Below are 16,392 nucleotides of genomic sequence, written 5' to 3'. Positions count from 1 at the left end.
CTTCTGTGTCCCACCACGCTCACATCCTCCCCATCCATCCCTTCTGTGTCCCACCACGCTCACATCCTTCACATCCATCCCTTCTGTCTCTCACCACGCTCACATCCTCCACATCCATCCCTTCTGTGTCCCACCACGCTCACATCCTCCCCATCCATCCCTTCTCTGTCCCACCATGCTCACATCCTCCCCATCCATCCCTTCTGTGTCCCACCACGCTCACATCCTCCACATCCATCTCTTCTGTGTCCCACCATGCTCACATCCTCCCCATCCATCCCTTCTGTGTCCCACCACGCTCACATCCTCCACATCCATCCCTTCTGTGTCCCACCACGCTCACATCCTCCCCATCCATCCCTTCTGTGTCCCACCACGCTCACATCCTCCCCATCCATCCCTTCTGTGTCCCACCACGCTCACATCCTCCACATCCATCCCTTCTACATCCCACCACGCTCACATCCTCCACATCCATCCCTTCTGTGTCCCACCACGCTCACATCCTCCCCATCCATCCCTTCTGTGTCCCACCACACTCACATCCTCCACATCCATCCCTTCTGTGTCCCACCACGCTCACATCCTCCACATCCATCCCTTCTGTGTCCCACCACGCTCACATCCTCCCCATCCATCCCTTCTCTGTCCCACCACGCTCACGTCCTCCCCATCCATCCCTTCTGTGTCCCACCACGCTCACATCCTCCACATCCATCCCTTGTGTCCCACCACGCTCACATCCTCCCCATCCATCCCTTCTGTGTCCCACCACACTCACATCCTCCACATCCATCCCTTCCACATCCCACCATGCTCATCCCCTCTCCATCCCACCATGCTCACATCTTCTGCATCCATCCTTTCTGCATCCCACACTCACGTCCTCCAGATCCATCCTTTCTGCATCTCACCACGCTCATATCCTCTCCATCCCACCGCGTTGACATCCTGTACATCCATCTTCTCTTCTGCATCCCATCATGATGAGCAGGGCCTTCCTCCCGCCATCCCACATCTCCCATCAAAATGCCCCAGCATGAATACAGTGAGCTCAGGACCACCTCTCTGCCTCCCTCAGGGCCTGAAGAAGCCCAACATCGAGGAGATCCGCCACGCCAAGAACGCCGTCTTCAATCCCTCCATGTTTGGGAGCTCCTTGCAGGACATCATCGCCATGCAGAAGGAGCGCTACCCTGACCGGCAGCTGCCCTGGGTGCAAACGCGCCTCTCCGAGGAGGTGTTGGCACTCAATGGGGATCAAACGGAAGGGATCTTCAGGTAAACCCCGTGGTGCCATCAGCATCCCATCCCAAGGCTTCTTTTTTTCCTGCCCCGGGGGCCAGGAGCAGCTCCAGCATCGTGGAGACGTCTTTCACTGGTGGAAGGAAACCTTTACATGGTGCCCACCGTGGTCATGTTGGGGTCTGTGGTTATGGTGGGATCCGTGGTCACGTCGAGAACCACGGCCATGAGCATGGGGTCACACTGGGGTCTGTGGTCACGTTGGGGTTTATGGTCATGGTGGGACCTGTGGCTGTGTTGGGGTTTATGGTCATGGTGGATCTGTGGTCACGTTGGGGTTCGTGGTCACTTTCAGGTTTATGGTCACATTGGGGTTCATGGTAACGTTGGGATCCATTATTTTGGTGAGATCTGTGGTCATGCTGAGAACCACGGCCATGGGATCTGGTTTGGGTCCGTGTTCATGCTGGGGTTTATGGTTGTGGTGGGATCTGTGGTCACGTCAAGAACCACGGCCATAACCATGGCGTCCTGGTGGGGTCCATGATCATGTGGGGCTGTGTGGTCATGTTGGGTTTCCTGGTCATGATGGGATTTATGATCATGTGGAGAATTGTGGCCATGGGGTCTTGTTTGGGTCCATGGTCATGGTGGGATCTGTGGTCATGTTGAGAACCATGGCCACAACCATGGGTTCCTGTTGGGGTTTATGGTCATGGTGGATCTGTGGTCATGTTGGGGTTCGTGGTCACTTTCAGGTTTAGGTCACATTGGGGTTCATGGTAACGTTGGGATCTGTGATTTTGGTGGGATCCATGGTCATGCTGAGAACCACGGCCATGGGATCTGGTTTGGGCCCATGGTCATGCTGGGGTTTATGGTCATGGTGGGATCTGTGGTCACGTCAAGAACCACGGCCATAACCATGGGGTTCTGGTGGGTTTTATGGTCATGTGGGGATGTGTGGTCATGTTGGGGTTCCTGATTGTCGTGGAAGTTGTGATCATGTGGAGAATCGTGGCCATGGGGTCTTGTTTGTGTCCATGGTCATGGTGGATCTGTGGTCATGTTGAGAACCATGGCCACAACCATGGGATCATGTTGGGGTTTATGGTCATGGTGGATCTGTGGTTGTGTTGGGGTTTATGGTCATGGTGGGATCTGTGGTCACGTTGGGGTTCGTGGTCACTTTCAGGTTTATGGTCACATTGGGGTTCATGGTAACGTTGGGATCTGTGATTTTGGTGAGATCTGTGGTCATGCTGAGAACCACGGCCATGGGATCTGGTTTGGGCCCATGGTCATATTGGGGTTTATGGTCATGGTGGGATCTGTGGTCACGTCAAGAACCATGGCCATAACCATGGTGTCCTGGTGGGATCCATGGTCATGTGGGGATGTGTGGTCATGTTGGGGTTCCTGATTGTCGTGGAAGTTGTGATCATGTGGAGAATCATGGCCATGGGGTCTTGTTTGTGTCCATGGTCGTGGTGGATCTGTGGTCATGTTGAGAACCATGGCCACAACCATGGGATCATGTTGGGGTTTATGGTCATGGTGGATCTGTGGTCACGTTGGGGTTCGTGGTCACTTTCAGGTTTATGGTCACATTGGGGTTCATGGTAACGTTGGGATCCATGATTTTGGTGAGATCTGTGGTCATGCTGAGAACCACGGCCATGGAGTCTTGTTTGGGTCCGTGTTCATGCTGGGGTTTATGGTCATGGTGGGATCACACAGAATCACAGAATCACAGGATCACCCGGGTTGGAAGGGACCCCAAGGATCATGTAGTTCCAACCCCCCTGCCTAGCAGGGCCACCAAACATCCACATTCAGATCAGGTTGCCCAGGACCCCGTCCAACCTGGCCTTAAACACGTCCAAGGACGGGGCATCCACAACCTCCCTGGGCAGCCTGTTCCAGGGCCTAACCACTCTCCTAGTAAAGAACTTCCCCCTAACATCCAACCTAAATCTTCCCTCCTTCAACTTAAAACCATTTCCCCTAGTCCTGCTGTTATCAGCCCTTTTGAAGAGTTTACTCCCCTCCTGGGTGTAGGTTCCCTTCAGGTATTGATAGGCTGCAATGAGGTCACCCCGCAGCCTTCTCTTCTCCAGGCTGAACAAGCCCAGCTCCCTCAGCCTGTCCTCATAGGGGAGGTGCTCCAGCCCCCTGATCATCTTAGTCGCCCTCCTCTGGACCCTTTCCACAATCTCAATGTCTTTCTTGTACTGAGGGCTCCACACCTGGACACAGTACTCCAGGTGGGGCCTCACAAGAGCCGAGTAGAGAGGGACAATCACCTCCCTGTCCCTGCTGGCCACCCCTCTCCTGATGGAGCCCAGGATCCCATTTGCCTTTCGAGCTGCCAGAGCGCACTGCTGGCTCATATTCAGTCTCTCGTCCATCAGGACCCCCAGGTCCTTCTCTGCCGAGCTGCTCTCAAGGACCGCTCCTCCCAGCCTGTACAGGTGCCTGGGGTTCTTCCGGCCCAAATGCAAAACCCTGCACTTTGCCGTGTTGAACCTCATCAGGTTCACCCGAGCCCAGCCCTCCAGCCTGTCGAGGTCCCTCTGAATGGCATCCCTTCCTTCCACCGTATCAACCGCACCACTCAGCTTGGTGTCGTCAGCAAACTTGCTGAGGGTGCACTCAATTCCCTCATCGATGTCATTAATAAAGATGTTAAAGAGCACCGGTCCCAAGACAGACCCTTGGGGGACACCACTTGTTACCGGCCTCCACCTGGACATAGAGCCATTGACCACCACCCTCTGTCTGCGGCCTTTCAACCAATTGCTTATCCATCGGGTCGTCCACCCATCAAATCCACTTCCCTCCAATTTGGAGATGAGGATGTGGTGGGGGACCATGTCAAAGGCCTTGCTCAGGTCCAGGTAAATGACATCGGTCGCCTTCCCTTCGTCCACCAATGCCGTCACTCCATCATAGAAGGCCACAAGATTAGTTAGGCATGACCTTCCTTTGGTGAAGCCGTGCTGGCTGTCTCGGATCACATGCTCATTCTTTATGTGACCGAGCATGTTGTCCAGGAGGATCTGTTCCATGATCTTCCCAGGCACGGAGGTGAGACTCACCGGCCTGTAGTTCCCCGGGTCCTCCCTGCTCCCCTTCTTGTATATGGGAGTGACGTGACCCTTCCTCCAGTCGTCCGGGACCTCACCTGACAGCCACGACTTCTCAAATATGATGGAGAGCGGCTCGGCAACCACCTCGGCCAGCCCCTTCAGGACCCTGGGATGCACGCCATCCGGCCCCATAGACTTGTATTCATTCAGTCTAAGGAGGCACTCTCGGACTTGCTCTGCCCTTACAGTGGGGAGGGATTTACCTCCTTGGTCCCCACATAGAGGTTTGGGGATGCAGGGTTCAGGGACGTGAAAAAGACTAGAATCCTGGCCACCAGTGAAGACCGAGGTGAAGAACTCATTCAGCACCTCGGCTTTCTCTTCATCTGTTGAAGCCAGTTCTCCTTTCAAATTTACCAAAGTAGGTACGCCCGTTTTGGCCTGTCTCTTCTGGGCAATGTACCTGTAGAAGGTTTTCTTATTGTTTTTCACGTCCCTTGCCAAGTTCAGTTCTGCTTGCGCCTTGGCTTCCCTGATCCCACGTCTGTAAGTCCGGACGGCAATACGGGATCTGTGACAGGATCTGTGGTCACGTCAAGAACCACGGCCATAACCATGGTCATGTGGGGATGTGTGGTCATGTTGGGGTTCCTGGTCATGGTGGGAGTTGTGATCATGTGGAGAATCGTGGCCATGGGGTCTTGTTTGTGTCCATGGTCATGGTGGATCTGTGGTCATGTTGAGAACCATGGCCACAACCATGGGATCATGTTGGGGTTTATGGTCATGGTGGATCTGTGGTCGTGTTGGGGTTCGTGGTCACTTTCAGGTTTATGGTCACATTGGGGTTCATGGTAACATTGGGATCCATGATTTTGGTGGGATCAGTGGTCATGTCAAGAACCACGGCCATGGGATCTGTCATGTTGGGGTTTATGGTCATGGTGGGATCTGTGGTCACGTCAAGAACCATGGCCATAACCATGGCGTCCTGGTGGGATCCATGGTCATGTGGGGCTGTGTGGTCATGTTGGGGTTCCTGGTCGTGGTGGGATTTGTGATCATGTGGAGAATCGTGGCCATGGGGTCTTGTTTGTGTCCATGGTCGTGGTGGATCTGTGGTCATGTTGCGATCCATGGCCACGACCATGGGATCATGTTGGGGTTTATGGTTGTGGTGGATCTGTGGTCACATTGGGGGTTCGTGGTCACTTTCAGGTTTATGGTCACATTGGGGTTCATGGTAACGTTGGGATCCATGATTTTGGTGAGATCTGTGGTCATGCTGAGAACCATGGCCATAGACTCTTGTTTCGGTCCATGGTCATATTGGGGTTTATGGTTGTGGTGGGATCTGTGGTCACGTCAAGAACCATGGCCATAACCATGGCGTCCTGGTGGGTTTTATGGTCATGTGGGGATGTGTGGTCATGTTGGGGTTCCTGGTCATGGTGGGATTTGTGATCATGTGGAGAATCGTGGCCATGGGGTCTTGTTTGTGTCCATGGTCATGGTGGGATCTGTGGTCATGTTGCGATCCATGGCCACGACCATGGGATCATGTTGGGGTTTATGGTCATGGTGGATCTGTGGTCACATTGGGGTTCGTGGTCACTTTCAGGTTTATGGTCACATTGGGGTTCATGGTAACGTTGGGATCCATGATTTTGGTGGGATCCGTGGTCATGCTGAGGACCACGGCCATGGGATCTGGTTTGGGTCCGTGGTCATGTTGGGATCTGTGGTCACGTCAAGAACCACGGCCATAACCATGGTCATGTGGGGATGTGTGGTCATGTTGGGGTTCCTGATTGTCGTGGAAGTTGTGATCATGTGGAGAATTGTGGCCATGGGGTCTTGTTTGTGTCCATGGTCATGGTGGATCTGTGGTCATGTTGAGAACCATGGCCATGGGATCTGGTTTGGGCCCATGGTCATATTGGGGTTTATGGTTGTGGTGGGATCTGTGGTCGTGTCAAGAACCACAGAGTCATGTTGGGGTCCGTGGTCACGTTGGGATCTGTGGTATTTGGGGATCCATGTTGGGATTCCTGGTCATTTTGGGGTTCATGATCACATTGAGGTCTGTGATCACGTTGGGGATCCGTGGTCACATTGGTGCCCATGGTCACGTTGGCATCATGGTCACGGTCGTATCCACGGGGTCCATGGGGTTCATGTTGGGGTTGTCCCCTCCTGGGGTGCCACCGGCCCCATCGTGGGGTGCCGTGAGCCATCAGCAGCTCCAGATGTCCCCCCACACAGAGTCCCTGGCGACATCGATGAGGTCAACGCTCTGAAGCTGCAGGTGGACCAGTGGAAGATCCCCACCGGCCTGGAGGACCCCCACGTTCCCGGTAAGACCCCCGGGGGAGGGGACGTGGGGAGGACACGGGATGGGGGGCGATGCCACTCTGGGGTGTCACACCTCCCCCCCATCCCCACAGCATCGCTGCTGAAGCTGTGGTACCGGGAGCTGGAGGAGCCCCTCATCCCGCACGACTTCTACGAGCGCTGCATCACCCACTACGAGAACCCCGAGGCGGCCGTCGCCGTCGTCCACTCTCTGCCCAGGATCAACAAAATGGTGCTGTGCTACCTCATCCGTTTCCTACAGGTACGAATGGGATCCCGCCGGCCCCGCTGTGGGTCCTGCTGTGTGGTTTGGGGCTCCTCGACCCCACACGAAGGACAGGGACCCACCACCACCACGTGTTTGGGTTCCCTGACCCCACATCAAGGATGGGGTCCCACCTCCATGAATTTGGGTTCTCCTGACTCCACACAACAGATGGGGTCCCACCACCACCTTGGGTTTGGGTTCCCTGACCTCACACAAAGGATGGGATCCCACCACTGCCATGAGTTTGGGTTCCCTGACCCCACACCAAGGATGGGGTCCCACCACCACCCTGGGTTTGGGTTCCCCCAATCCCACACAAAATGGGGTCCCACCACCCTGGGTTTGAGTTCTCCCAACCTCACACCAAAATGGGGTCCCACCACCGCCCTGGGTATGAGATCCCCCAACCCCACACCAGGGATGGGGTCCCACCACCATGACTTTGGGTTCTCCTGACTCCACACAACAGATGAGGTCCCACCACACCAAGGATGGGGTCCCACCACCATCAAGAGTTTGGGCTCCCCCAATCCCACACCAAAATGGGGTCCCACCACCACCTTGGGTTTGGGTTCCCTGACCCCACACCAGGGATGGGGTCCCTCCTCCATGACTTTGGGTTCTCCTGACTCCACACAACAGATGAGGTCCCACCACCACGAGTTTGGGTTCCCTGACCCCACACCAAAATGGGGTCCCTCCACCACCACGAGTTTGGGTTTCCCCACACCACACAAAGGATGGGATCCCACCACTGCCATGAGTTTGGGTTCCCCCAATCCCACACCAAAATGGGGTCCCACCACCCTGGGTTTGAGTTCTCCCAACCTCACACCAAAATGGGGTCCCACCACCGTCCTGGGTATGAGATCCCCCAACCCCACACCAAAATGGGGTCCCTCCACCACCCTGGGTTTGGGTTCCCTGACCCCACACCAGGGATGGGGTCCCACCACCATGACTTTGGGTTCTCCTGACTCCACACAACAGATGAGTTTCCACCACCACAACTTTATGTTCCCTGACCCCACACCAAGGATGGGGTCCCACCATCACCAAGAGTTTGGGTTCCTCCGATCCCACACCAAAATGGGGTCCCTCCACCACCCTGGGTTTGGGTTCCCCAACACCACACAAAGGATGGGATCCCACCACTGCCATGAGTTTGGGTTCCCTCACCCCACACCAAGGATGGGGTCCCACCACCACCCTGGGTTTGGGTTTCCCCAACACCACACAAAATGGGGTCCCACCACCCTGGCTTTGAGTTCTCCCAACCTCACACCAAAATGGGGTCCCACCACCGCCCTGGGTATGAGGTCCCCCAACCCCACACCAAGGATGGGGTCCCACCACCATGACTTTGGGTTCTCCTGACTCCACACAACAGATGAGGTCCCACCACACCAAGGATGGGGTCCCACCATCATCAAGAGTTTGGGTTCCTCCAACCCCACACCAAAATGGGGTCCCACCACCCTGGGTTTGAGTTCCCTGACCCCACACCAGGGATGGGGTCCCACCACCATGACTTTGGGTTCTCCTGACTCCACACAACAGATGAGGTCCCACCACCACGAGTTTGGGTTCCCTGACCCCACACCAAGGATGGGGTCCCACCACCACCACGAGTTTGGGTTTCCCCACACCACACAAAGGATGGGATCCCACCACTGCCATGAGTTTGGGTTCCTCCAACCCCACACCAAAATGGGGTCCCACCACCGTGGGTATGAGATCCCCCAACCCCACACCAAGGATGGGGTCCCACCTCCATGACTTTGGGTTCTCCTGACTCCACACAACAGATGAGTTTCCACCACCACAACTTTAGGTTTCCTGACCCCACACCAAGGATGGGGTCCCACCATCACCAAGAGTTTGGGGTCCTCCGATCCCACACCAAAATGGGGTCCCTCCACCACCCTGGGTTTGGGTTCCCTGACCCCACATAAAGGATGGGGTCCCACCACTGCCATGAGTTTGGGTTCCCCCAATCCCACACAAAATGGGGTCCCACCCCCCTGGGTTTGAGTTCTCCCAACCTCACACCAAAATGGGGTCCCACCACTGTCCTGGGTATGAGATCCCCCAACCCCACACCAGGGATGGGGTCCCACCACCATGACTTTGGGTTCTCCTGACTCCACACAACAGATGAGTTTCCACCACCACAACTTTAGGTTCCCTGACCCCACACCAGGGATGGTGTCCCACCACCATGACTTTGGGTTCTCCTGACTCCACACAACAGATGAGGTCCCACCACCACGAGTTTGGGTTCCCTGACCCCACACCAAGGATGGGGTCCCTCCATCACCCTGGGTTTGGGTTCCCTGACCCCACACCAAAATGGGGTCCCACCACCACCTTGGGTTTGGGTTCCCTGACCCCACACCAGGGATGGGGTCCCACCTCCATGAATTTGGGTTCTCCTGACTCCACACAACAGATGGGGTCACACCACCACAACTTTAGGTTCCCTGACCCCACACCAAGGATGGGGTCCCACCATCACCCTGGGTTTGGGTTCCCTGACCCCACACAAAGGATGGGATCCCACCACTGCCATGAGTTTGGGTTCCCTGACCCCACACCAAAATGGGGTCCCACCACCGTCCTGGGTATGAGATCCCCCAACCCCACACCAGGGATGGGGTCCCACCACCATGACTTTGGGTTCTCCTGACTCCACACAACAGATGAGGTCCCACCACCACAAGTTTGGGTTCCCTGACCCCACACCAAGGATGGGGTCACAGCACCACCCTGGGTTTGGGTTCCCCCAATCCCACACCAAGGATGGGGTCCCTCCACCACCCTGGGTTTGGGTTCCCTGACCCCACACAAAGGATGGGATCCCACCACTGCCATGAGTTTGGGTTCACCCAACCCCACACCAAAATGGGGTCCCACCACCGCCCTGGGTATGAGATCCCCCAACCCCACACCAAGGATGGGGTCCCACCACCATGACTTTGGGTTCTCCTGACTCCACACAACAGATGAGGTCCCACCACCACGAGTTTGGGTTCCCTGACCCCACACCAAGGATGGGGTCACAGCACCACCATGAGTTTGGGTTTCCCCAACACCACACAAAGGATGGGATCCCACCACTGCCATGAGTTTGGGTTCCCTGACCCCACACCAGGGATGGGGTCCCACCACCACCCTGGGTTTGGGTTCCCCCAATCCCACACAAAATGGGGTCCCACCACCCTGGGTTTGAGTTCTCCCAACCTCACACCAAAATGGGGTCCCACCACCGCCCTGGGTATGAGATCCCCCAACCCCACACCAGGGATGGGGTCCCACCACCATGACTTTGGGTTCTCCTGACTCCACACAACAGATGAGGTCCCACCACACCAAGGATGGGGTCCCACCACCATCAAGAGTTTGGGTTCCCCCAATCCCACACCAAAATGGGGTCCCACCACCCTGGGTTTGAGTTCCCTGACCCCACACCAGGGATGAGGTCTCACCTCCATGAATTTGGGTTCTCCTGACTCCACACAACAGATGAGTTTCCACCACCACAACTTTAGGTTCCCTGACCCCACACCAAGGATGGGGTCCCACCACCATCAAGAGTTTGGGTTCCTCCAATCCCACACCAAAATGGGGTCCCTCCACCACCCTGGGTTTGGGTTCCCTGACCCCACACCAGGGGTGGTGTCCCACCACCATGACTTTGGGTTCCTGACCCCACACCAAAATGGGGTCCCTCCACCACCACGAGTTTGGGTTTCCCCACACCACACAAAGGATGGGATCCCACCACTGCCATGAGTTTGGGCTCCCCCAACCCCACACCAAAATGGGGTCCCACCACCATCAAGAGTTTGGGTTCCCCCAATCCCACACCAAAATGGGGTCCCACCACCACCCTGGGTATGAGATCCCCCAACCCCACACCAAGGATGGGGTCCCACCACCATGACTTTGGGATCTCCTGACTCCACACAACAGATGAGGTCCCACCACACCAAGGATGGGGTCCCACCACCATCAAGAGTTTGGGTTCCCCCAGTCCCACACCAAAATGGGGTCCCACCACCACCCTGGGTTTGAGTTCCCTGACCCCACACCAGGGATGAGGTCCCACCTCCATGACTTTGGGTTCTCCTGACTCCACACAACAGATGAGGTCCCACCACCACGAGTTTGGGTTCCCTGACCCCACACCAAGGATGGGGTCCCTCCATCACCCTGGGTTTGGGTTCCCTGACCCCACACAAAGGATGGGATCCCACCACTGCCATGAGTTTGGGTTCCCTGACCCCACACCAGGGATGGGGTCCCACCACCACCCTGGGTTTGGGTTCCCCCAATCCCACACAAAATGGGGTCCCACCACCCTGCATTTGAGTTCTCCCACCCTCACACCAAAATGGGGTCCCACCACCGTCCTGGGTATGAGATCCCTCAACCCCACACCAAGGATGGGGTCCCACCACCATGACTTTGGGTTCTCCTGACTCCACACAACAGATGAGGTCCCACCACACCAAGGATGGGGTCCCACCACCCTGGGTTTGGGTTCCCCCAATCCCACACCAAAATGGGGTCCCACCACCACCTTGGGTTTGGGTTCCCTGACCCCACACCAGGGATGAGGTCTCACCTCCATGACTATGGGTTCTCCTGACTCCACACAACAGATGAGGTCCCACCACCACAACTTTAGGTTCCCCAACCCCACACCAAGGGTGGGGTCCCTCCACCACCCTGGGTTTGGGTTCTCCTGACCCCACACCAAAATGGGGTAACACCACCACCACGAGTTTGGGTTTCCCCACCCCCACACAAAGGATGGGATCCCACCACTGCCATGAGTTTGGGTTCCCTGACTCCACACAACAGATGAGGTCCCACCACCACAACTTTAGGTTCCCTGACCCCACACCAAGGATGGGGTCCCACCATCACCCTGGGTTTGGGTTCCCCCAATCCCACACCAAAATGGGGTCCCTCCACCACCCTGGGTTTGGGTTCCCCCAATCCCACACCAAAATGGGGTCCCACCACCACCTTGGGTTTGGGTTCCCTGACCCCACATCAAGGATGGGGTCCCTCCACCACCCTGGGTTTGGGTTCCCTGACCCCACACCAAGGATGGGGTCCCACCACCACCCTGGGTTTGGGTTCCCCCAATCCCACACCAAGGATGGGGTCCCTCCACCACCCTGGGTTTGGGTTCCCTGACCCCACACAAAGGATGGAATCCCACCACTGCCATGAGTTTGGGTTCCCCCAACCCCACACCAAAATGGGGTCCCACCACCACCCTGGGTTTGGGTTCCCCCAACCCCACACCAGGGATGGGGTCCCACCTCCATGACTTTGGGTTCTCCTGACTCCACACAACAGATGAGGTCCCACCACCACGAGTTTGGGTTCCCTGACCCCACACCAAGGATGGGGTCCCACCACCACCACGAGTTTGGGTTTCCCCACACCACACAAAGGATGGGATCCCACCACTGCCATGAGTTTGGGTTCCTCCAACCCCACACCAAAATGGGGTCCCACCACCGTGGGTATGAGATCCCCCAACCCCACACCAAGGATGGGGTCCCACCTCCATGACTTTGGGTTCTCCTGACTCCACACAACAGATGAGTTTCCACCACCACAACTTTAGGTTTCCTGACCCCACACCAAGGATGGGGTCCCACCATCACCAAGAGTTTGGGGTCCTCCGATCCCACACCAAAATGGGGTCCCTCCACCACCCTGGGTTTGGGTTCCCTGACCCCACATAAAGGATGGGGTCCCACCACTGCCATGAGTTTGGGTTCCCCCAATCCCACACAAAATGGGGTCCCACCACCCTGGGTTTGATTTCTCCCAACCTCACACCAAAATGGGGTCCCACCACCGTCCTTGGGTATGAGATCCCCCAACCCCACACCAAGGATGGGGTCCCACCACCGCCCCGTGTTTGGGTTCCCCCCAAGCCCACCACCAAGTTGGGTCCTTCACCCCCTCAGGTGTTCGTGCAGCCGGCCAACGTGGCCGTCACCAAGATGGACGTCAACAACCTGGCCATGGTGATGGCCCCCAACTGCCTGCGCTGTCAGTCGGACGACCCCCGCGTCATCTTCGAGAACACCCGCAAAGAGATGTCCTTCCTGCGGGTCCTCATCCAGCACCTGGACACCAGCTTCATGGAGGGCGTCCTATAGCATCACCCCACGACCAACCCCTTCCCCAACCCCCCCCCCCCCCCAAAACCCCCCCAAGTTCTCGCCCCGCACCCCACTGCCCGCCTCCCACCGGAGGGACGGAGGGACTGGAACTTTCTGGGGGGTTGGTGTTCACCTGGAGGACTTTGGGGTGACACCAGGGATGGTGGAACGGGGTGGGGAAGACCTCTGGGTGAGGAAGGGGTGGCGCTTTGGGGACGGAAGGACACGAGGATGTCACTGGGGGCGTTGGGGGAACTGGGCAGGCTGGTCTTGTCCCGTCATGGTGGCCGTTCCTTGGAGAAGCACCGGGTGATTTGGTGTCAACTTCAGCTCCTGAAGGACCTGTGGGACCATCAGTGGGATCTGAAGGATGTGTGGGATCATCAGTGGGATCTGAAGGACCTGTGGGATCATCAGTGGGATCTGAAGGACCTGTGGGATCATCAGTGGGAGCTGAAGGACGTGTGGGATCATCAGTGGGATCTGAAGGACCTGTAGGATCATCAGTGGGATCTGAAGGACCTGTGGGATCATCAGTGGGATCTGAAGGACCTGTGGGATCATCAGAGGGAGCTGAAGGACCTGTGGGACCATCAGTGGGATCTGAAGGATGTGTGGGACCATCAGTGGGAGCTGAAGGACGTGTGGGATCATCAGTGGGATCTGAAGGACCTGTGGGATCATCAGTGGGAGCTGAAGGACGTGTGGGACCATCAGTAGGAGCTGAAGGACCTGTGGGATCATCAGTGGGATCTGAAGGACCTGTGGGATCATCAGTGGGAGCTGAAGGACCTGTGGGATCATCAGAGGGATCTGAAGGACCTGTGGGATCATCAGAGGGATCTGAAGGACCTGTGGGACCATCAGTGGGATCTGAAGGACCTGTGGGACCATCAGTGGGATCTGAAGGATGTGTGGGACCATCAGTGGGATCTGAAGGACCTGTGGGATCATCAGTGGGAGCTGAAGGACCTGTGGGAACATCAGTGGGAGCTGAAGGACCTGTGGGACCATCAGTGGGATCTGAAGGACCTGTGGGATCATCAGTGGGAGCTGAAGGACCTGTAGGATCATCAGTGGGATCTGAAGGACCTGTGGGATCATCAGTGGGATCTGAAGGACGTGTGGGATCATCAGTGGGAGCTGAAGGGCCTGTGGGATCATCAGTGGGATCTGAAGGACCTGTGGGACCATCAGTGGGATCTGAAGGATGTGTGGGATCATCAGTGGGGACTGAATGACCTGTAGGATCATCAGAGGGAGCTGAAGAATGTGTGGGACCATCAGTGGGATCTGAAGGACCTGTGGAACAACCAGTGTGATCTGAAGGACCTGTGGGATCATCAGTGGGAGCTGAAGGACCTGTGGGATCATCAGAGGGATCTGAAGGACCTGTAGGGTCATCAGTGGGAGCTGAAGGACCTGTGGGATCATCAGTGGGATCTGAAGGACCTGTGGGATCATCAGAGGGATCTGAAGGATGTGTGGGATCATCAGTGGGATCTGAAGGACCTGTGGGATCATCAGTGGGAGCTGAAGGACCTGTGGGATCATCAGAGGGATCTGAAGGACCTGTAGGGTCATCAGTGGGAGCTGAAGGACCTGTGGGATCATCAGTGGGATCTGAAGGACCTGTGGGATCATCAGAGGGATCTGAAGGATGTGTGGGATCATCAGAGGGAGCTGAAGGACCTGTGGGATCATCAGAGGGAGCTGAAGGACCTGTGGGACCATCAGTGGGATCTGAAGGACCTGTGGGATCATCAGAGGGATCTGAAGGACCTGTGGGATCATCAGTGGGATCTGAAGGACCTGTGGGATCATCAGTGGGATCTGAAGGACACATCTCTCCACCCGTAGGACCACCAATAGGACCTGAAGGACGTGTGGGACCTGAAGGACCCATCGCCTCCACCTCCTCCCAGTTCTTCAGGATTCATCTTGGAAGCCACCACCTCCTGAATCTTCCGGCCCCCTACGGGACCCCACCATCTCCTCCCGCTCCTTCTGGGCCCCTACTGGAACCCGCTGTCCTCTCCTGGTCCTCATGGTTCTGTGTGGACACCCAGCACCTCCTGCACCTTCTGGATCCATCCCAGAACCTCCCCCCCATCTTCTGGACCCACCTTGGAACCCTCCACCATCTCCTGGACCAATATGGGAACCCACCACCTCCTCCTGGTCCTTACATTCCCATATGGTCCCTCAACATCTCCAGGTCCTTCTGGACCCCTCTCAGTGCCCAATATCTCCTGGTCCTACTGGAGCCATATGGAACCCATCGCCTCCTTCCGGTCCTTCTAGTTGCATATGAGCCCCCACCACCATCTCCTGGTCCTTGTGGTCCCATATGAGCCCCCACCACCATCTCCTGGTCCTTGTGGTCCCCTATGAGGTCCCAACACCATCTCCTGGTCCTTAAGGTCCCATATGAGCCCCCACCACCATTTCCTGGTCCTTATTGTCCAATATGAGCCCCCCCTCCACCACCTCGTGGTGCTGCTGGAGCCATATGGAACCTCCACCACCTTCTGGTCCCAAATGGGAATCCACCACCATCTCCCAGTCCATATGGTCCCATATGAGGTCCCACCACCATCTCCTGGTCCTTGTGGTCCCCTATGAGGTCCCAACACCATCTCCTGGTCCTTAAGGTCCCATATGAGCCCCCCCTCCACCACCTTGTGGTGCTGCTGGAGCCATATGGAACCTCCACCACCTTCTGGTCCTTCTGGTCCCAGATGGGAATCCACCACCATCTCCTGGTCCATATGGTCCCATATGAAAACCCACTGCATCTCCTGGTCCTTCTGGTCCCATATGAACACCCACCACCATCTCCTGCTGCTACTGGAACCATACGGAACCCACCACCACCTTCTGGTCCCAAATGGGAATCCACCACCGTCTCCTGGTCCATATGGTCCCATATGAGCCCCCACCACCATCTCCTGATTCTTCTGGTCCCAAATGGGAATCCACCACCAACTCCTGGTCCTTGTGGTCCCATATGAGCTCCCAGCACCATCTTGTGGCCTGTATAGTCTCATATGAAACTCCCCTCACCATTTCTAGGTCCATATGGTTCCATATTGGCTCCCATCGCCATCTTCTGGTCCCATATGAGAACCCACCACCACTCCCAGTTCAAATGATCCCATGGGAGCCCCTACCACCATCTGCTGGTCCCATAGGAGAGCCCATCACCAGCTCCCGGTCCATATGGTCCCATATG

The 16,392-nt window shown here is 56.5% G+C and overlaps 1 protein-coding gene across 2 annotated transcripts in view; it reads left to right on the top strand.

The window, feature by feature from the left end:
- ARHGAP39 (Rho GTPase activating protein 39) overlaps nt 1-13,230 on the top strand; it is a 110,687-nt gene extending 97,457 nt beyond the window's left edge. For both annotated transcript variants that reach the window (XM_048938966.1, XM_048938965.1), the window contains exons 8-11: nt 1,082-1,281; nt 6,603-6,694; nt 6,785-6,954; nt 12,960-13,230. In XM_048938966.1, the coding sequence (XP_048794923.1) occupies nt 1,082-1,281; nt 6,603-6,694; nt 6,785-6,954; nt 12,960-13,154 (657 nt within the window). In that variant the 3' untranslated portion in view covers nt 13,155-13,230. The remainder of the gene's footprint in view (nt 1-1,081; nt 1,282-6,602; nt 6,695-6,784; nt 6,955-12,959) is intronic.
- The last annotated feature ends 3,162 nt before the right edge of the window (nt 13,231-16,392 follow it).

The sequence above is a fragment of the Lagopus muta genome, chromosome 3, assembly GCF_023343835.1.
Source record: "Lagopus muta isolate bLagMut1 chromosome 3, bLagMut1 primary, whole genome shotgun sequence".
Lineage (NCBI taxonomy): Eukaryota > Metazoa > Chordata > Aves > Galliformes > Phasianidae > Lagopus > Lagopus muta.
The sequence above is the reverse complement of the archived record's forward strand: the minus strand, read 5'-3'. Positions and strand labels throughout refer to the sequence as shown.